Consider the following 22,815-nt stretch of genomic DNA (forward strand, 5'->3'; position numbering starts at 1 on the left):
AGAACTCCTGAAGGCCATTCATTAACTCTGATTGAGACCTGTTGTAATTCTTTTCTTAGTGGCTTCATAGCGCATTCCTTCATACGGTGAGCTGTTTTTGTTTAAACCAATCCCAATTTGGAGGCTCTTAGCTTTCTTCTAGGGTTTGGTTATAAACAATCTTATGACATCATGTTGGTACATAAATCTTTGCCCACATCTTTGATTTCCTTAGGGTATACTCCTGATGTAGGATTGTTGTTAGGTACCAAAAGCCACTCTCCAGAAAGTGATACCAGTTCCTCTCCCAATGATGGCATATAATAGAGTTCTTCATTCTTTAAGTGATTGTTCAAAGCAGTTAAAATGTATAAATATACCGTACTGTTTGCACAAGTATAGGTATTCTGATTGTGTATCGCTGCATAAGAAACCACCCCGAAACAGTGGCCTAAAACAATGACAATCATTTATTTTATTCACGAACCTGGAGGTTGAGTAGAATATTAATTCTTTTACTACACTCCTACTGATTGCAAACAGTACCTATTTTACTAGCTCACAGTTCCATAGGTCAGAAGTCCAGGCACAGCGTGACTGGGTTTCCTGTTCAGATACACACGGGAACATGTGGGTTCCTTCCTGAGAGTGTTAAAGCACGTGAAATTTAAGTATAAGACATTGAGCCGCAAACGATGGATGTTCACCATAGTTTGTGTGGGTCACAGAGCTGAAATCAAGATGTCAGTCTGGCTGTGTTAGCATCCAGAGGCTCTGGGAAAGAATGCCTCCAAGCTTCCTCGGCTTGTTGGCATAATTCAGATTCTGCAGTTGCAGGACAGAGGTCCCCATTTCCTTGCTGGCTCTCAGTCGGGGGACAGTCTCAGCTCCTAGAGGCCTCTTGCTTGCCTTCCCTGCTGCAACATTGGACTTCTTTAGAGCCAGCAATGCAGAGTCTCCCTCTTGTCCCTTTTGTACTTCAATTTAGGAAGAGTTCAGGTCTTTTTTTTTTTTTTTTTTTTTTTTTTTGCGGTATGCGGGCCTCTCACTGTTGTGGCCTCTCCCGTTGCGGAGCACAGGCTCCGGACGCGCAGGCTCAGCGGCCATGGCTCACGGACCTAGCCGCTCCGCGGCATGTGGGATCTTCCCGGACCAGGGCATGAACCCGTGTGCCCTGCATCGGCAGGCGGACTCTCAACAACTGCGCTACCAGGGAAGCCCTCAGGTCCTTTTTATGGGGTGCCTGATTAGGTCACATCCACCTAGAATAATCTCCCTATCTTAAAAAATCAACTGATTTTGAACCTTAGTTACATCTGCAAAATCCCTTTACCCCAGCACCTAGATTTAGGGTTTGATTGGATGATTGGAAGGTTTGTGTACTTCAGTAAGTAGGAGTCTTAGGGGCTCTTATAGAATTCTGCCTATTGCAAGCAGTGTCCCCAATTCAAGGACCTGAGTGTCTTAGTTCTTAAAACTCATAAGAGAGTTTATCAGTGTTCATTTTATTTCATTGACCTTGGTGATGGGAAGACTACCACCTCCGTGAACAGGAATGGCACCCAGCTTCCTGAGTTCCCAGTGTGGCTCTGCTACTTAGTGGTGTGACCTTGGCTGTTACGCTACTTCTCTGCCTGTGTTTTCCTCATCTGTAAAATAACATGGAGTTAGTGATCATTCTTTCCTCGTAGGGTCTTATTGGTTTTTTTTAATATAAATTTATTTTATTTATTTATTTTTGGCTGTGCTGGGTCTTCGTGGCTGCTCGCGGGCTTTCTCTAGTTGCGTTGAGCGGGAGCTACTCTTTGTTGCAGTGCACAGGCTTCTCACTGCGGTGTCTTCTCTTGTTGCGGAGCACGGGCTCTAGGCACACGGGCTCAGTAGTTGTGGCACATGGGCTCTAGGGCGTAGGCTCAGTAGTCATGGCACACAGGCTTAGTTCCTCCGCGGCATGTGGGATCTTCCCGGACCAGGGCTCGAACCCTTGTCCCCTGCACTGGCAGGTGGATTCTTAACCACTGTACCACCAGGGAAGCCCCCCTTAGGGTTTTAAATTTATTTATTTGTTTATTTATTTTATGGCTGTGTTGAGTCTTCGTTTCTGTGCAAGGGCTTTCTCTAGTTGCGGCGAGCGGGGGCCACTCTTCATCGCGGTGTACGGGCCTCTCACCGTCGCGGCCTCTCCCGTTGCGGAGCACAGGCTCCAGACGCGCAGGCTCAGTAGTTGTGGCTCACGGGCCCAGTTGCTCCGCGGCATGTGGGATCCTCCCAGACCAGGGCTCGAACCCGTGTCCCCTGCATTTGCAGGCAGATTCCCAACCACTGCACCACCAGGGAAGCCCCCCCCTTAGGGTTTTGATGATTAGATTATTTAATGGGCAGAGAACTCCAGGAACAGTGCTTGACTGTAAATTGCTTTAAAAGTGATTACTTTTTTAAAAAAATGCTTTTGAATCTGCAATTATGCAATTCAGTTATGTTAAGCATGTTCATTAATAGGACTTCCTACTATAAAGAGACCCACAAATAAAAATAGAATTTTTCTTTCTTGGTCTTAACTTTTTATTTCTGACTTACTATGTTATACACATATGGCTTTTATGGTGGGCTGCCACAAATTTATGTTGGAAAGAGTGGGATTTAAATAAATCTTTACTATGCTAATTTGATAGATTTTGATAATTCATTTCACTAGCATGGTATGATATTACCAGTAGCAGACTAAAATCTGAGTTCACTTCTGGCTCTGCCCCTAAATCCTGATGAGACCTATAGCTGGAAAGGCTTTTGGATATTATACTACGAATTATCATAATATTTACTCTGTTTGTTTAGGAAAAACTGGAGGAGTGCCTAAAGCAGTTAAAGGAGGAAAGAGTAATAAGACTTAAGGCTGATAAACGAGTCAGTGAGGTAAACAAGTTTCTTCTTACACTTTTGAGAGTGTTTGGTTTTATTTTGATTAGATTTTAAGCCATATACACATAGTTTGTATGTAATATGTTGTAATATGTATATAAAACTGTAATATGTTGCAAATTGGTTGTATCATATGGACTTTTGCATTTACTGGTATTTAATGATCTATATTCCAGAAAGCATATTTTTAAAAATGTGAAAATTTGGTTTTGTGTGTGTGTGCTTTTATATGACATTAGCTTATTTTCTGTTCATGGTTCTTTGATTCAAGAAAGCACTTTTTGTGCATATACTGTATATATAGTAACATAAAAGACATGATGAGACTCTCCTGGCAATGAATTAGGAAAGGGAATCATTTAAATAAATTTAAGATATTGGAAAACTTCTAAGAATGCAATGAAAGATAAAAATATATACTATGATAATTACATTAGGTAATGTACATGAAAGCAGGGCATAATCTAAAAAGTTCTATATAAATATAATTTATCACAGGGTGAGTGTACGGAGGAATTTTTGAAAGTGCATCCATTGGATTGGCAGACACTCATTCAATAATTGTTGAGCACCTGCTTATATAAGGCAAAAGGGGCATCATGAACATAATGGCCTTTCTGAGAAATACTAGAGTTGAGCTTACAGGGGGTTTTAAGTGCATAGATGATGAGCGGAAGGGGAAGAGTGCACGAGGGTGAATATTTTCAAGAAGCCAAAGAAAATATTGGTGATCCTACATTTAATAAATTGGGTTGGGTATGATTTAGGACTTTTAAACGTAAGCATTAGATATTTTGCTCACTAAAGTTAATTCTTAACATTCAGCAGAGTTGTAATATGTTTTGTCCAAATCAGATTCTATATTTCATTTTCTAATTTAAGGGAAACTTAAAGCAAGTAATTTTCTAATGTGGAATGAGGCTCCATTATGAATTGAACTAGTTAGAAATGTGATCTTTTGTGAAAGATCATTAATAAAATGATAACTTTGGTTTATTTATATACCACCTAAGCGTTATATAGGAAACTTTGTTGGGTGCCTTTGGGTTTTGGTTATTATGTGATGCGGTCTCTGTCTTTACTGGTGGAGAGTTAGGTTAGTTACAAATTAATTACATTTTGAGTGTTTTAGTTTTGTTCCTTGAAACTAGACAAGGCTACTTTTGATGACAATGAGAAAAAATCATGTCAGACATTTTCAGTTTTCTTTTATAGCTGGAACATGAAAACGCCCAGTTAAGAAATATAAATTTCTCTTTGTCTGAAGCCCTTCATGCCCACTCATTGACAAGCATGATCCTGGATGATGAAGGTGTTTTGGGCAGCATCGAGAATTCTTTTCAGAAGTTCCATGCTTTCTTGGATCTCCTTAAAGACGCCGGGTTAGTTCATTTCTCTTCATGGCATTCTTCTCTTTGTGACTCTAATGGTAGTTTGCTGAGGAACTGGAGCAGTTTTCGTCACTTCCATGGGCATATTTTGTGTAATTATAGGTAATATAGTTGACTTTTTAAAATGAGGAATTAAATTTTTTAAGAACTGCAGATAGGGGAGCCTGCTTTGGTAGAGTGGGGAGCCCATTATAGAAGAGTAACCTGTAGACAGAATAATTAGTAGGTATAGTTTTTTGTAAAGACTAAATTGAAGGCAGTTTTCATTGAAAATATTTGGGAATGCATAAGAATTTTCCTATCTTTCACTTATTTGCTTGTTTGATAAGTTTAAATTAAAGTTATTTTTGTCTTAGACATAAAAATTAGTATTAATCTGCAGAGAAGATATAGGTTAGTGGTTCTCAACTGGGAGCAATTTTGCTGAAAGAGGGAAGTGGAGATTGATAGTTGATGGAGTGGTGTTTTGTCAGTGAATGAATTGGTGCTGGGAAGGAAGGAACAAACACAACTGGAGGAAAGGTGGTAAAGAGGTGTGGGAATGGAGGTGTGACAGGCAGTGGACGAGGTGCGTGGTAGATGTTGAAGCTGCTAGTGAGACAGTGTTTAAAATGGAGCGGTAATAGGTAAGGAGATGGGATGTGTCCTAGAGGATGAATCTGGAAAGGGCTGAGAATTTGGGGGAGAGAGAGGTTTGTAGTCAGGGGTAGGATGTTGACTTTTAAGATTTTAGAAGTATTTCATGATTGTAGGTCCGGGGAAATCTAAACTGCTCTTATGTGATTATAATAACCTTTGTCTTTTCTCCTTTCCTCCTCTGGTCCAGGCTTGGGCAGCTGGCCACAATGGCTGGTATAGATCAGTCAGATTTTCATTTACTAGGTCGTCCCCAGATGAATTCTACTGTTAGTAGTCCACCTAAAGAAGAAAAGAAGGCACTTGAAGAAGAAAAATCAGAATCAAAACAGGGTGCCCCAGGACAAATGCAAAATATCCAAGTAAGTGGACAGAACAGCACTTAATGATTCTAAGAGTGACTAGCAAAAAGGAAATAACCAGGTCAGGGAGAAAACAATAATGATCAGTCTCTAATAGTTCACATGCTCGGGAACTAGAAGACTCTGGAGTCCTTTCCAAATCTGAGATTAGTAAATGTGTGCCCATTTCATGATACTGTATTGTTGTAAATAAGGAGACTGGAAGTTCTTCAGAAAATTTATGAGTTAAAGCAAACTATTCTTAATGAAGAAAGAAACCATTAGAGAACATATTCCAAATTTTAAATTGTATAAATGTCTATTCTATTCTATTTGTATGCAGTCAGCTTACAATGAAGGAACACTAATGAAGGTACACGTACTGATATAGATAATTTTTAAAATAAGTAATCCAGACATACCTAATAGGTAACATATTATACTGACTCCCCTGGTCATGGGAATGGGAGGGGAAACCTGTCACCTCTTCCTCCAGCCTCACTTGGAGCCCCCTTCTCCCACCTCAGCCAATCTCAGACTGGTCTTGGGAACTGAAAGCTTGAGAACACAGTCTGGTCACAAACTATATACTGTTTACATGTGCCTGGAGGATAGAAAAGAAATTAATTTTCTTACAGAGTAGGGTTTATTTTTAGTGAGGGAAAGGAAATGGGTAATAACTACCCCAATCACCAAAGTCTGAAAATATAGCGGACATAGCCTTGGCTATAGCTAGGTTAAGTTGAGAATCACTTGGCAAGATACAATTAGAAAGAAACTGGCTCTGAAATCTTCTGAATAATCAATTGACTGTCTTAATAATAATATCGCAGAGTAACATTGAAGTTTTGAACTCTTCTTTTTAATGGTTGGCTTTGTTCATCACTGAATTTTTGTCTTGTCTTTTGTTTTTCCTTCCAGTTTCAGAAAATTACAGGTAATACTAGGATTCCTTTGTCTCTCGACTCCTTCCAGGTCCCAGTCTCTACTCAGGAGGCCTTAGAAACTTCCAAAGATAACCTGGGGTTCCCAGTCACAGAGCAGCGGCAGGAGTCTTTTGAAGGTTTCATTGCTAGAACATGTCCTCCTTCAGCAGATGTCATTTCTGGAACTGGAAGTCAAAGAAAAGAAGAGGAGTTATCTAGAAATAGCAGGTCTTCAGAGAAAATGACCAAAGCAGGTGAATATACCAAAAAATACTCTGCTAAGAAACAACCTGGGAAGGACCTGCATTCCTCCTCCGACTCACCTGTAAAGCAGAAAAACAAAGAAATTGGGCAAAATAATTCTTTGGTTAATAAAGCAATTAAAAGTGAGTCTTCGAAAAAACACATTTCTGTTAAGAAAGAGAGTAGAATAGTGACTGTTTCATCAAAGACAACTAAAAGTAAACGCAGTCTACTAGAACATTCTGAAAGTGATACTCTTGGATCTGATTGTGAATTTCCAGAAAGCATCCATACTCTATCACGCCTAACATAGGTCTAAATCTTTTAAAATTATGTTTTTGCCTTCAAATTTTAATAAATTACTTATGTTTTTAGTATAGCATATGGTATTTTAAAATACTTGACTGGAAGCCATTAGAGAAAGATTTATCTCTACTTTTTTATTATAATGAAAGTTTGGGTGTATTTTTCCTTGTGACAGTTTGCACCATTCTTCATCTAGTGTTTACTGAGGGCTTCATATGTACAGTAATTTTCTGGGTGCTATTGCTTTCAGCAGTGAACAAAAAAAAGCCTTTACTCTCCTGGAACTAACACTCTGGTGGGAGAAAACATAAACAACAAAGCAGGGTAAGGGGTAAAAAGAGATGGGAATAATAAATGGAATAGTTTTACCATTTGGTTAACTGTCAAACTATTATAAATCGTATGGCCAGAAGCCATTGACATATTTTAATTCACAATAACCAGAGAGCATCAAACAATTTACCAAGGCACTTAACCGGGTTTATGGATTACAGCAACGCTCTGAGGTAGGGAACTGTTACCATCCCCATTTACAGATGAGGAGTCTGAGGAGACATTATGTGAGTTGCCCAGAATTACACAGCTGTAAGTGGGAAGCTGGGATGTGACCAGAACCCATGCTCTTTTTTTTTTAATGTATGGGCTTTATTATGTTTCATTTGTTTCTGCTTTATTTATGTTTCATTTGTTTCTGATTTATGTGATTTTTTTTTTAAAGATTTTTTTTGATGTCGACCATTTTTAAAGTCTTTATTGAATTTGTTACAGTATTGCTTCTGTTTTATGTTTTGGTTTTTTTGGCCGCACGGCATGTGGGATCTTAGCTAGGGATCGAACCCTCACCCCCTGCATTGGAAGGCGAAGTCTTAACCACTGGACCACCAGGGAAGTCCCCCTTATGTGATTATTTTTATGACAATTTTTTAAAATTTTATTTTTTATTGACGTATAGTTGAATTACAGTGTTGTGTTAATTACTGCTGTACAGGAAAGTGACTCAGTTATACATTTATATACATTCTTTTTCATATTCTTCTCCATTACGGTTTATCACAGGATATTAAATATAGTTCCCTGTGCTATACAGTAGGGCCTTTTTGGTTTTTTTAAATACATCCACTTTTTTTTAATAAATGTATTTATTTATTTTTCATTTTTGGCTGCATTGGGTCTTCGTTGTTGCGTGCGGGCTTTCTCTAGTTGCAGTGAGCGGGGGCTACTCTTCGTTGCAGTGCACAGGCTTCTCATTGCCGTGGCTTCTATTGTTGTGGAGCACGGGCTCTAGGTGCATGGACTTCAGTAGTTGTGGCACGCGGGCTTCAGTAGTGACTCACGGGCTCTAGAGCACAGTCTCTGTAGTTGTGGCGCACAGGCTTAGTTGCTCTGTGGCATGTGGGGTCTTCCTGGACCAGGGCTCGAACCTGTGTCCCCTGTATTGGCAGGCGTATTCTTAACCACTGCACCACCAGGAAGTCCCATGTAGGGCCTTTTTGTTTATCCATCCTGTATATACACCAGTTTGCATGTGCTAATCCCAAACTCCCAATCCAACCCTCTCCCACCCCCTCCCCCTTGGCAACCACCAGTCTATTCTCTATGTCCCTGGTTCTGTTTCTGTTTCACAGATAGGCAGAACCCAGGCTCTTAATTACTTTGTTATCCTGTTTCCTTGTTAAGAGAGGAAGGGTTTAAGGAAGGCACCGAGAGAGAAGCCAGTGAGCACTAGAAGTGCAAAACAGTGGGGCTGTCAGAAAGCACACCTGTCTCCTTCCCCCATCGTGAGCAGAATTTTTAAACGGCAGAGTATGTAAGAGTATGTGATGACACATCTCTGGATTAAATTATGTCTCCCTGGTAAACATGCACAGATAAGTCTTTAGTTCAGCCAGACTGAAAGGTGAGATCAGAGAAAAGCTGGAGTGCCAGATTTCTTCTAGAAGGTCCTGCCTGATTGTTACTAAGAGGGCTACTACAGTTTAGTTCATTAGTCATGTATTGAGTGTTAGAGGAGTGAAACAATGAGCAAGATGTACTTTAGCAGTGGAGTGAGAGGGGAAGACGCACTAGATGTCTCATCCTGCACGTGACATGCTATGATGGGCATATTCAGGGCGTTTGGTCAGTGTTTGTGGAAGAAGAGGGGGAGCTGTGAGGCAAAGAAAAGTCATCGAAAGAGGCAGTCCCTAAGCTAAGTCTTAAAGGACTCGTGAAAAACTGGTGAGTCAGCCGGTGAAGGGAAAGGACACTCAAGGCAGAGAGGACAGCAGAAGTCCAGAGCCGTGAGTGTGCGAGGGGTGTGTTACGGAGCCACAGGCACAGGCTCTGAAGGATCAGTGCAGTGTCACCAGGCAGTGGCAAGTGCCCCTAAAGGAGGCCGCGAGGAGGAGGAGAGTGGGTCTTAACCACCCATGTGCGTGGAGCTGGTTTCCTCAGAAAGTAGCTAAGAATGGAAAGGACAAGTTCAGGTGGCATTTTAGACTACTGACGTCAGTATGGATGAGGAATTTGAAGAAGCCTGGAGATAATTATGCCCCACTCTTCTGAGGAGCAGTGTTTTCTGTTTTCAAGTGGGACTTTCACGCTGCCACCTCCTCTCCTGTCCCTACTGAAAGGTTTATAGGCCGGCAGAAGGGAGAACCTGGCTTAAGTAAAGTTAATCAGGTTTCTTTACTGTACAGCTTCTCGGGGCTGCTGTAGGCTAGTGTTCATTCTGGATCGTCACAGCAGGCGCATGGTACACAGCCATCCTCAAATATATTTGATTGTAGAGTCCTTTTTTAATAGAAGTGTCTAACAACTGGTTCCTCCAAACAGCAATTTGGTAACTTCTAGACCAGGTAATAGCAAGAAGAAAGGGGTCTGAAATAAGGTATAGATGAAGGGAGGAAATAAGTTCTAATTGTATTTAGAAAATTACAAGCAAGACTTGGTCTTGGGAAGTAAGGAAGAAGTAGGAGGCGGAGGCTGGACCCCCATCTGTGTGACTAAGGTCGGGTGGTGATATCATTGAGTTTGGAAATAGGGAATAAAGAACTGAATTGGGGAAAAGACTTTACTTCTGGACATGTTGAATTTTAAAGCACCTGTAGAATTCAGGAGATAAACTGGTAGATAACTGGATATGCATGTGAAGACATGGAAAGATAAAAATTTGAATGTCATCAGCACATACAAGCAGTCATTAAAATCATGAAAATGGATGAGATTTCAGAGAATTGTGGGTACTGTCAAAGTTTAGGTAATAAGCAGAGAAAGAATTCTGGGAAGGAGAGAGGTGATAGAGTTTCAAGAAGGAGGAAGTAGATGACAGTGTCATACTTCAGAGACTGTAAGTGTCCATTGGATTTGGGCAGTTAGGTCCCCAGTGACCTTAGAGCAGTTCAGTGAAGTGGTGGACAAGAAAGCCAGATTGCAATAAATTGAGGGTGTAGGGCGGCCAGGCAGGGCTAGTGAAGACAGTGGGAATAGGCTACTCTGAAGGAGTTTGGATGAAAAGAGAAAATAATTAGCAAAAAAGAATTTTTTAGAATGAGAAGGACTTATATTTTATATGTTGAAATGAAGGAACCGATAAAGAAGATCCTGAAGATGTAGATAAGTAACTTAGAGAATTGGGGAAACATGGAAATATGGATAAGAAAAAAACCTTGCACAGTATATAAAAAGCACTTATATCCTTCGAGTTGGATGGATACTGGTAAGTTTGGGAGGAAATAGAGGTAAGAAGAGATAGAAGTTAAATGAGTTTATACTGATAGCCTCAGTTTTCTTTGACACAGATTTTTCAGAGACATATATACACATACATAATTATAGTTTTAAAATTCATATTTACATGTTTTATTGATCATTTAAAGTGATTCCATTAAAAATTATAAATATGGATACTTTGCTGCTTAATATGTACAATTTCAGTGCTTCGTTAAACTTTCAATACTCAACCTAAAGCAATGTCACTTAATTGAAATTAAATATTTTCATTTGGGTTAGAGTTTATGAGCATGTACTTTTACTGAGAAATTACTGTGTACCTTTGCTGAGTGTTTACCAGAGCATACGCAATCTATGCAAACAGGAATTCTGTTTTTTTTTTAAACAGTGTCAGATGTGATACAGTAGCAAAGAGCTTGTCATCTTGCCCTAAATATGCCATAATTACTTTTGGTCAAAAATTACTGTTGTATGCATACCCAATACTATGGCCAGGAATCAGTCTAATTTCAAATGGATATTTGCAAAATAATCCCTGATCTCAAAATAGTAACACTTGATTTTCAGAAGATCAACAAGATGGTTAATTTTTTAGAAGATCCTGATTATAAACTACATACGAGAACTTATGGTTTAACATGGATCACTGAACACATTCTTTTACTCTTCCAGAGTCCCATTGAAAAGACTGGAGAAATATTAAAACAAAAATAAATTAATAGCAGAGTTGGAAAACCAGAAAATGAACAATGTGGACTTCCTAGAAGATAAAGAGCAGATTATTGAAAGACGAGTTAATTGAAGAGTGGAACAGCTAAGCCATTCCAATCACCTCTTTGTGGAGTACCTAATTATGGAGTTTGCCACCAGGCTCAGGCTAAGAAAGCAGCTCTCTGAAGTGGGGGTCCTGACACAGGAAACACTGGGATTGGAGAACAAGGGCATTATCCAAAATGACTCCAAGCAGGAACCGAAGATAAGCTGCCACACTTCTAGTTACGGTGACCTGCCACTCCCTTTATAATCACCAGAGTGCCCATAATCAGAATTTGTATTCATTGAAAGTGAACCAGAATTCTCATTTGGCTGAGGAAAAGCACTTCAAACCTTAGTCTTAGGCCCTCATCTATAAATATGCCAAGAATCATCAAATTTGAAGAAAACCACTAACATAAAAGGAGACACCAAATTAAAACAAGGTAACCTGTTCAAGAAAGTAGTTACTAGAAGAAACAGAAGAAGTTTAAAAATTAGTACAATTAGGATCTTCAAAGAGTCATGGGGATGTTGCATCCATAAAGAATAGGATGCTAGGAAAAAGATACTTAGTTTTTGGAAATTAAAAATACGATTGTGAAAACAGAACATACAGAAGATGGACTAGATAGCAGAATAGATTCAGTTGAAGCTTGAATTCATGAAATGGAAGGTCTGATTGAGAGATCCCCTTAATATGCATTGCAAAGGGATGAAAGATAAAAGTTATGAAAAAGAAAGACTAGAAGAACACGGGAGTTGGCATACAGTAAGTGCACAAATACTTGTTGTATAAGATAGTGCAGATATCAGTATGAGCAATGAATCCATGGAAGATTTTAAATCAAAGGAACTGATGATGCCATGTGATCTGTGTTTCCCCTTTATGATCACCATGGATGCCTATAATAAGGAAAAATCTAAGTAAATATTATGCATATATAAAAATGAAGTGAGCTAAAATTCTAGGCTTTAACATGAATGGAAGCAGGATATAGAAAGTGGAACAGTGTTCAGGATCTTGTCTTATTCAAGGCAAGAATATAGTGTTTACCTCTAGGTGTTGATAGAAAAATATATTTAAGTATATTTGAAGTGAAAGGCATATCAGTAAGGATAGGTTATGTGACGATACTTCAGCCGCAAGCCTGAAATCTTAGTGACTTAAAGCAACATTGGTTTATTTGTGCTCATTCTGTATGCGTTTGGCAGATTGGCTAGAAGCCCTACTCCATGTCCCCCTCAACCTGGGAGCCAGCTGACGAAGCATCACTATTTGGAACATTGCTTGTTACAATACCCAAGCAAAAATAGATTGTGATGCAACATACCCTGACTTAAAGCTTCTGCCTAGATGAACACATGTCACTTCTCACATTTCATTGGCCAAAGAAAATCACATGGCCACGGCTGAATTCAACTGAGCAGGGAAATGCAGACTTACTGTGTGCCAAGACAAGGAGAGAGAGAAGCAAATATACGTCAACAACTTTAATAGCCCCCAAACCACCAGGAAAGGGGGGATGGAATTTAAAAATCCAAGAAAAGGCAGGAAAGAAGAAAGAAACAAGATAAATAGGAACACACACAAACACACGTACAGACGGTAGCAAGACCAAATGCTTTTCTCACAATAAATGTAAATTAAATTCTGGAATTCCTTAAGCTTGAGTTAAAAAAACAATCCAACTATGTGCTATTTGCAAAAAAAAAATCTAAAAGACTTTCATGGATTATAAAGAAGTAAACGAGCATACCAGGCAGATGCTAACAAAAGTGTATGTGACTATGTTAACCTCAGAATAAACAATAAATAGGACTCAAGATGAAAACCATTAAGTGGGAGAAAATAAAAGCATTTCGGCTGATAAAAAGTATAGTTTTGCAGAAAGATTATTTGAAATCGGATCTGCAATCTAAAAACTCAGTTTCAAAATGTATAGAGCAATAACAGAAATACAAGGAAAAGTGAGCAAACCAATTATGAGAGAGACTTTAACACATCTCTCTTCCAAATCAGTGGATCTACTGCTACTCACTAAATAAGAAAATACTGACAGAACCAAGGGCTGGTGAGGATGCAAAGTAACTGAAATTCTGGTGGAAACACAAAATGATGTAGTCCCTCAAAACAGATTGGCAGTGTCTTTAAACATAAATACACCAGCAGTTTCACAAGTTACGTGAAAACTTATGTTCATGTAAAAACATGTATGTGGTGTTTATAGCAGCTCTATTCATAATCATCAAAAAGTCTTCCTAAAGGTGGATGGATAAACAAATGATGGTGTGTCCACACAATGGAATACTACTCAGCAACAAAAAAGAATAAATTATTAATACATATGTCAACTTGGATGAATCGCAAAGTCATATGCTAAGTGAAAGAAGCCAAAAGGTTACATGGATGTAATCTCAAAAGGTACATACTTTATGATTCCATTTATGTAATATTCTTTTTTTTTTTTGGCTGCATCAGGGCTTAGTAGCAAGATGCGGGATCTTCACCAGGGCACGTGGGCTTCAGAGCGCGTGGGCTCTGTAGTTTGCGGCACACGGACTCTCTAGTTTAGTTGTGGTGCATGGGCTTAGTTGCCCCACGGCATGTGAGATCTTAGTTCCCCGACCAGGGATTGAACCCGCGTCCCCTGCACCGGGAGGCGGATTCTTAACCACTGGACCACCAGGGAAGTCCTATTTATATAATACTCTTGAAAAGGCAAAACGGTGGTGATAAGAGACTAGATGAGTGGCTGTCAGGGGTTGGGGTGGGAAGGTTTGGTTACAAAGAGGCTGTGCAAGGGAGTTTCAGTGATGAGCTGTTCCTTGTTCTGGTTGTATTGGTGGTAACATGAATCCATACTTAAGTTAATTTAAGGGAACTGTACCCCCCCTAAAAAAAGCATCATTTTTACTGTATAATAATTGTAAAACAAAAATCTCAGGCCCACCCCCCTCCCATCAGTAGGTTAGGAGAGGGAAGATACATAAATATTTTGTATCCATCATGAATTCAAAACATTCTTTATATTTTCTATCCATCAGGAATACAAAATGTTTTCTTGGAAAACTTATGAACTGTTTATAGAAGGGATTCATATAAGGGTAAAAAAGTACAGAATGCAGACCTGTTTGCTTTCATAATACAATAAAACTAATAACAAAAGGCTTGTCCACTTGGAAATTTTTAAATTACCTTTTAAATAACTCATTTTAAATAACTCATTTATAGGGGAATTCAAAACAAATTACAAACTATTTAGAATTAGTAAAAAACTACTTCTCAAAACCTACAGGATTCTGCCAAATCAGGAATTAGAGAAAATTTTATAGATTTTATTTTTCAGGGAGTAAGAAAACTGAAAATAGGTGAAATAACAATTTAACTTCAGAAGCTAGAAAAACTGATGAACTAGAAGAAAGACATGAGGAATTTTAAATGTTAAAAGCAGAAATTAATAAAATAGCAAAAAAATTTTGATCAATGAAACTAAAAGGTTTTTAAAATAAAAACCAATAAAAGGCAAACCTTTGGAAAATATGACAAAGAAAAATAGCTAGCATTAGGAATAATTTTTAGAACGATACCTACAAATAGACTTTTTAATTACAAGGGAGTACTGTTTATAATTTACTCCTGATATGGTTGTATAACTTCATTCCAATAATTTTGGAAGACTAGATGAAATGCGCTAACTTAAAAAAAAAATAGAGATTCTAAAAATTGGCAAAAGATAGAAAATATAAATAGACCAAACATCTTAGAAGAAATTGAAAGAGCAGTATGAAACTTTTTTTAAATATAATTTTATTTTATTTATTTATTTTTCACTGTGTTGGGTCTTCGTTGCTGCGCTCAGGCTTTCTCTAGTTGCGGTGAGCAGGGGCTACTCTTCGTTGTGGTGTGCGGGCTTCTCATTGTGGTGGCTTCTCTTGTTGTGGAGCACAGGCTCTAGGCTTGCAGGCTTCAGTAGTTGTGGCTCGCAGGCTCAGTAGTTGTGGCTCACAGGCTTAGTTGCTCCACGGCATGTGGGACCTTCCCGGACTAGGAATTTAACCCGTGTCCCCTGCATTGGCAGGTGGATTCTTAACCACTGTGCCACCAGGGAAGTCCCTGAAACTTCTTTTTAAAAGGCAAATACTATTAGGCACATCTTTAAGGAACACATTTATTTGTAAACCATTGCAGAGGATAGAAAAAAGACATAAAACTTCCTAATTCATTCCATGTGGTTAGCATAATCCTAATACCAAGACTGCACAAATAAAACAAGGAAAAGTATAGGCCAGTCTCAACAGAAGTGCAGAATCACTGTGGCTCACTAAATCAACAGATTAAAGAATACCATATCATTTTCAATGCTAAAAAAAGCATTTGATAAATTCAACATCCTCTGATACTCAACAGTCTAGAAGTAGAAGGAAACTTTCTTAGCATCCCATCTTGCTGACTCAGAAAGAAGACAAAAACAGTACTAAAAAGTAAACTCGATGGAAAGTGAGACAACTATGATTGTAAAGTTTTTTTGGACAAAAAGAAACCTTGTAGTTACCTACTGGCATGCTGTTGCAACGAGTGAGAAAGCTTGTTAAAGAGGCAGGGCACACCACCAACACTGCAATATCAAAAGCTTCTGTATACACTGGCAGTAACCAATTAGGAAATGCATGGTGGAAAAGAATGCATTCTCTAGAAAAGGTCAGCAGAAATCTAAGGCCTATGTGAATTTTAAAAACCTATACTGAACGGTATAAAAGGAAACCCCCAAAATGGAAAGGCACGCCACATTTCTGTATGAGAAAACCTAACATAAAAAATGCCAGTTCGGGCTTCCCTGGTGGCGCAGTGGTTGAGAGTCCGCCTGCCGATGCAGGGGACACGGGTTCGTGCCCCGGTCCGGGAAGATCCCACATGCCGCAGAGCGTCTGGACCCGTGAGCCATGGCCGCTGAGCCTGCGCGTCCGGAGCCTGTGCTCCGCAACGGGAGAGGCCACAACAGTGAGAGACCCACATACGGCCAAAAAAAAAAAAAAGTCAGTTCTATCAATTAACATAAATTCAAAGCAATTTCATATAATCATAGCAAGGTTTTTAAATGGCTATAACAATATAATTATAAAGATCATCTACAAGACAACGCACGAAACAATTTTTGCTATCAAAGCAATCCATGGAGCCAGAGTAAATGAAATAGTGCACTATAAGCACAGGAATAATCAAATAGGTTAAAGGCACAGAACAGAGAATCCAGGAACAGAGCAGTATATATACATATGGGAATTTAATATTTGGAAATGGCATTATAAATAAGTAGGGAAGAGTTGAACTATTCAGTAAATGATGTTGAGATTATTTACTACTTGGAAAACATTTTCTTCTTTCATACCATGGACCAGAAATGAAATCCAGATGAATTAAACATGGAAACATAAAAAAAAGAAGGAAATATTGGAAAAAATCTCTAATAAACGGGTGAGGAGGGCCTTCCTAATGAAGATACAAAGCCCAATATCCATGAAAGAAAAAAAAAAAAACTGATAGATTTGATTACCTTAAAAAAAAACAAAAAACTTCTGTACACAACTATAAATAGGCGACAAAAGATTGGGGGATTATGTAAAATATAACAAAGTTAAAGATCCTTAATATAAGAGCACCTAGAAACCAAACAAAAGATGAACAAAAGATATAAAAATATTTTTATAAAGAAGAAATATAAACATGTATAAACTTCCAACTTCATAAGCAGTCAGAAATTAAAATGAATACCATTTTCCCATCCCTTGAAAAGGCAGCTATGAAAGGATTTGTAATAACTAGTGCTGGACATAATGAACACTCTGTCATTGTTGGAGAAGGTATACATCCATGTAGCTTTTCAGGTGGACAATTTGTCAGTGTGTATCAATACTTAAAAGGGGTATAGCCTCTGATTTAACAGCTCTGACTGTAGGCATCCAACCTGAAGAAATCTTCACGCAAGTCCTAGGAGTCAGGTATAAGCATGTGTATTGAAACATTTTTTGAAATAATAAAAAATTTGAAACAACATGATTGTACATAAATGAAGAAATTGTTGAAATAATACATACCAACTTCTACCATCCAATACTCTGCAGCAGATAAAAACAGCTGTATGGTGTGGACATAAAAATATTCCTAAAAAAAAAAAAATTCCTAAGACGGTGATATGAAAAACAAGTTGCACAATAATACTGAATCACACAATCCTGTTTACGTTTATATGGTTACGAACCCATTTACATATATATGGCATGTGTGTGTCTGTGCGTGCCTAGAAAAACGTCTGTAGTAATGTATATCAAGATGTTGATGGTTTCCTCTGCCCAAGGCACTAGGATTGGGAGAGAAGGAATGAAAGGGGCCTTTACGTAATTTACTTCATTTACTTCTAGGTTATTTGGGTTTTTTAAATAAGTATATTTTTATGGATGACAAGTAATTTTCATTATCACAGAAAACTTGGAAAATGCAAATATATAATCTCTGATACCCTATGTCCTATGTCCACTTATTTTTCAAAATGTGTCTTTCCTAATATCTCTGTAGAAAATGAGCTTTACTATGTAACCTCCTCTCAGAGCTTTGGACCCCTGAGGTGTTCCTACGTAATAGTGTATTTGAACTTTTTTTTTAAAGCCACAACCCAGAGTAAAAATTGTATTTTATGCAAAAGGAAGGGTAATTGTCCTGGCCCAAACCTACCTGTGAGCACACATAATGAATGGAACATTTCACCAGACAGTTCTTACTGTACTTCTAGTGACTCACTCTGTGTTCTTTTCTATTGCATTCCTTTAAATAGAGTTGTGTTTGCAACCTGCTAAGTGGGTTTCACAATCCACTCACTAATGGATTATGTCCTACAGTTTGAAAACACTGGCTAGAGTGCTTCAAACATTTGCTGTGTCTGTTGCTGACAAAACTGCTGCACGGAGAACCCAAGTCTTTCCCCCATTTGCTTTGTTATTTTATGGCTGAAAGTCCTTCTCCGTTTGTGCATTATTACTTCCAAAGCCCAGCTTTTTTGAGCTCTTTAACTCCCAATAGTCTTAAGGTAACTTACATTAGATTCCTCTTTTAAAAGCCCTTTTGTTATACTGAAAGCTTGAGTTTTCAAATTGACACATCTACAGGAGAAGTCTAAAATATAATTTGGTCAAAGAGTTTTAAAAAGCAAGAGGACAAGTGCCCGGTGACTTCAGGCAACCACTTGGTTTGGGTGGCTGGCTGCTCGCCGGCACATCGTGTACTACAGGGTTGAAAGGGTTTGACCTAAGGCCCATGCTGTCTTCGTACAGTTTGTAAGTTTTAAACCGGTGTGAATTCAAAATACAACAACAAAAAACCAAGCAGTTTAGACGTAGGTTAAGGATACCTATAGACCAAATAATTATTAACTTTGTTCCTGAGAGATCAGTGAGGATTAGTTGGGTTATTTAATGTCTTAGAAAGATAGTCCTCGAAGTCCTTGAAATGTAGAGGAAGTTTTTCTCTCTTAAAAAAAAAAAGGAAAACAAAAAGCAAACCTTCACAAAATCTCTTTAAAAAATTTTTATTGATGTACAGTTGATTTACATTGCATTAATTTCTGCTGTACAGCAGAGTGATTCAGTTATACATATATATATTCATTTTCATATTCTTTTCCGTTATGGTTTATCACAGGGTATTGAATATAGTTCCCTGTGCTATACAGTAGGACCTTGTTGTTTATCCTCTGGAGGTTAACCTTTAACTTTAGGTTAAAGCGTCAGGCCTAAGACTCTCAGTTTTCCGTGCCTTTTGAGTATTTACTTTCAAACAGGACAAGGATTGAACTTTCCACTAACCTGAGGTAAATCTCCACAGCTTACAGAGACATTATAATCATTTAGGGTTTCTTCTCGACTTGAAACCCATAATTCTTTTTTTTTTTTACATCTTTATTGGAGTATAATTGCTTTACAATGGTGTGTTAGTTTCTTCTTTATAACAAAGTGAATCAGTTATACATATACATATGTTCCCATATCTCCCTCTTGCGTCTCCCTCCCTCCCACCCCTCCAGGCGGTCACAAAGCACTGTGCTGATCTCCCTGTGCTATGCTGCTGCTTCCCACTAGCTAGCTATTTTACGTTTGGTAGTGTATATATGTCCATGCCACTCTCTCACTTTGTCACACCTTACCCTTCCCCCTCCCCATATCCTCAAGTCCATTCTCTAGTAGGTCTGTGTCTTTATTCCTGTCTTACCCCTAGGTTCTTCATGACATTTTTTTTTCTTAAATTCCATATATATGTGTTAGCATACGGTATTTGTCTTTCTCTTTCTGACTTACTTCACTCTGTATGACAGACTCTAGGTCTATCCACCTCATTACAAATAGCTCAATTTCGTTTCTTTTTATGGCTGAGTAATATTTCATTGTATATATGTGCCACATCTTCTTTATCCAGTCATCCGGTGATGGACACTTATGTTGCTTCCGTGTCCTGGCTATTGTAAATAGAGCTGCAATGAACATTTTGGTACATGACTCTTTTTGAATTATGGTTTTCTCAGGGTATATGCCCAGTAGTGGGATTGCTGGGTCATATGGTAGTTCTATTTGTAGTTTTTTAAGGAACCTCCATACTGTTCTCCACAGTGGCTGTATCAATTTACATTCCCACCAACAGTGCAAGAGGGTTCCCTTTTCTTCACACCCTCTCCAGCATTTATTGAAACCCATAATGCTTATCTACAATGAAAAGATGCCTCTTACCTATTTCTCCATCTCTCCCATTCTCCCTTGAAGAAGAGTCGAATGCCTTTGGCCTTGGGTTACAGAGCCTTGGTCTTGCAGGTCGTTTGCCTTCTAAGTCTGTGACAGCTTTCATTGCTGCTCCTGTCCTGCAGGCTGCTCTTCATGTCACAGGCCTTGCCAGTGATGTTAGCACCACAGGCCTCCCTTCTTGGAGAAATGAGAAACAGCTTCATTTCTTCAGGGACTGCAGAGTCCCATGTGGAAGAGGCAAGGTGCTTGCTGGAGCTGGGCAAGTCTTACCTCCAAGCAGGCAGAGATGCCTGTTCGCAGTGGGTCTCCTCTTGATGGTTTTCAGGAGAAGCGGCTTCTCAGGAGAGCTGCCACCGTGGCACACAGGCCTCAGCCTGCCTTGGACTTCCGCCAGACAAGGAGAGGGCCCCATGGCAGCAGGACTGACCCCGTGAGAGTGGGTTTCTCCCAGTTGAGTTTAAGTTCATAAGTTACGGACTCCAGACAACCGGCCAAGGGAGTGACAGCCTGGAGAGCCTGAAGCCAAGATTGTTCTGCAGTGCAAGCAGCTGTGGAAGGAGCCAGACTCTACCGCCATCGCTGAATGAGACCCTCTGACTGACCCTGAACCAGAAAGGAATTGGGCAGGAAATAATTGTGGACTTTTAATTTCTCTAGAGCTCAACCTTCAAGAGAAAGGATATTTATTTTGGGGGGACTTTAATTCCTTCCTGAGAATTTAATAATGTGAGGCATTTCATATAGTTCAAATCAGGGCATTTTAATATTGCTGGCATTTGTTATTTGCAGTTGTTTCATGACTTCATCTGAGTTCCTTGCATAATCTCCAGTGAGCTCTATTGAATGTCCTCCCTGGGAGAATGTGAAATGGAAGACAGACTGGGGAGTGAATTTTCAGGCTAGGCCATGGATAGCCTCGAGTAAATTTAATTGGTGTTTTGTGCAGACCCACTTCAGAGCCTTCAGGTCCCATAGCTGACCTCGGGAGGATTCACAAAGAAGTCGTGATGATGTCAGAGAGCAGCCTCACAAGGGGGTGAGCAGCCCTGCTCCCATGCACTCAGCATTCTTTCGCAGGAAGAACAGCTGCATTTGTGCAATGCTGAGTCCTATTTGTTAAGAAATCCAAACGTTAAATACCGTATGCTAACACATATATATGGAGTCTAAAAAAAAAAGGTTCCGAAGAACCTAGGGGCAGGACAGAAATAAAGACGCAGATGTAGAGAATGGACTTGAAGACACGGGGAGGGGGAAGGGGAAGCTGGGACGAAGTGAGAGAGTGGCATGGACATATATACACTACCAAATGTAAAATAGATAGCTAGTGGGAAGCAGCCGCATAGCACAGGGAGATCAGCTTGGTGCTTTGTGACCACCTAGAGGGGTGGGCTAGGGAGGGAGGGAGGGAGGGAGATGCAAGAGGGAAGAGATATGGGAAGATATGTATATGTATAACTGATTCACTTTGTTATAAAGCAGAAACTAACACAACATTGTAAAGCAATTATGCTCCAATAAAGATGTTAAAAACAAGCACACTCCAATGTTAGAACTGCTGGGGAGGCTGTGGGGGGCGACATTTCCTCCTCCCTTCGTGCGCCTGCCGAAGCCCACAGAGATGAGCGTACGTCTTCTCAGAGCTTCTGGGGGCTACGCTTCCATTCTTCTTTTCAAACCCCCTTTTTGCTTCCAGGATGAAGGAGTGGCTTATTCTGGCTGGTGAGATCGGCAAAGGGGTGGTTACACAAGCATGGACCCTCCCTCTGGCTCTCTTGCAGACCCTGCCTGTCCCCAGGCAGCATGCAGCGTTTCTGTGCAGTAAACCCACCAGGCCTTCTCTGCCTCTGTCGTAAGGTGGACAGAGCAGCCCTGCCATTGCCGGTAAGTCAATTCCACTTGGTGGGGGAAGAGGAATGGGAAGACTGGCCTGGACTTGGCTTTCAGTCCTCGTCTCCAGTCCTCCTTGAAAAGTATTGGCACTGCTATTTTGATCCTTATTGGAGTCTATTTGGCTTCTGTGAATAGATTTCAGTTGGGTTCCAAACTTTGGAGGGGAAAAGGGTAGGATTAATTAGTGCCCTAAAAACTCAACACAGGCTGTCTGCCTTCACATGTCAAGAAACATGACAATTGAGAATCTCACCTCCATAGCTTCTGTCATGGGAAGAGACTGACTTCCTTAGTTCCAGTTAAAAATCCTGGGGAAACCAAATCACACCCATTAGGATGGCTACTATAAAACAAAGAACAAAAAATGAAAGTAACAGTCATTGGCAAGGATGTGGAGAAATTAGAATCCTTGTGCACTATTGGTGGGAATGTAAAATGCGGTAGGCACTATGGAAAATAGTATGATGGTTCCTCAAAAAACTTAAAAATAGAATTACCATATGATCCAGCAATTCCACTTCTGGGTACGTACCCAAAAGAATTGAAAGCAGGGTCTCAAAGAGGTATCTGTACACCCATATTCATAGCAGCATTATTCACAATGGCCAAAAGGTGGAAGCAGCCCAAGTGTCTCTTGACTGATGAATGGGTAGACAAAATGTGGTATGTACATACGATGGAATATTCTTCAGCCTTCAAGAGAAAGGAAGTTCTGACATAAGCTACAACATATGCTAAAGAAGGGAGTCTGAAAAGGAAGCTTGAGGACACTATGCTAAGTGAAATAGCCACAAAAAGACAAATACTGTATTATTGCGCTTATATGAAGCACCTGGAGTAGTCATAGTTAGAAACAGAAAGCAGAAGGGTGGCTGCCAGGGGCTGGAGGAAGGGAGGACTGGGGTGTTGTTTAGTGGGTGTGGAATTTCAGCT

General features: G+C 39.6%; 1 protein-coding gene across 6 annotated transcripts in view; it reads left to right on the forward strand.

Moving 5' to 3' along the window:
• The window catches only part of CEP78 (centrosomal protein 78), a 46,765-nt gene extending 25,395 nt beyond the window's left edge, over positions 1-21,370 (forward strand). For 4 of the 6 annotated variants that reach the window (XM_033858199.2, XM_033858197.2, XM_033858194.2 and 1 more), the window contains 4 exons: positions 2,815-2,892; positions 4,114-4,280; positions 5,116-5,287; positions 6,188-10,732. In XM_033858199.2, coding sequence (XP_033714090.1) covers positions 2,815-2,892; positions 4,114-4,280; positions 5,116-5,287; positions 6,188-6,748 — 978 coding nt within the window. In that variant the 3' untranslated portion in view covers positions 6,749-10,732. Of the gene's footprint in view, positions 1-2,814; positions 2,893-4,113; positions 4,281-5,115; positions 5,288-6,187; positions 10,733-11,124 lie in introns of those variants that run through there. The other 2 variants (XM_033858198.2, XM_033858196.2) reach the window with 2 other exon arrangements.
• Positions 21,371-22,815: the final 1,445 nt, after the last annotated feature.

This window comes from Tursiops truncatus, chromosome 6 (assembly GCF_011762595.2).
Source record: "Tursiops truncatus isolate mTurTru1 chromosome 6, mTurTru1.mat.Y, whole genome shotgun sequence".
Taxonomy (NCBI): domain Eukaryota; kingdom Metazoa; phylum Chordata; class Mammalia; order Artiodactyla; family Delphinidae; genus Tursiops; species Tursiops truncatus.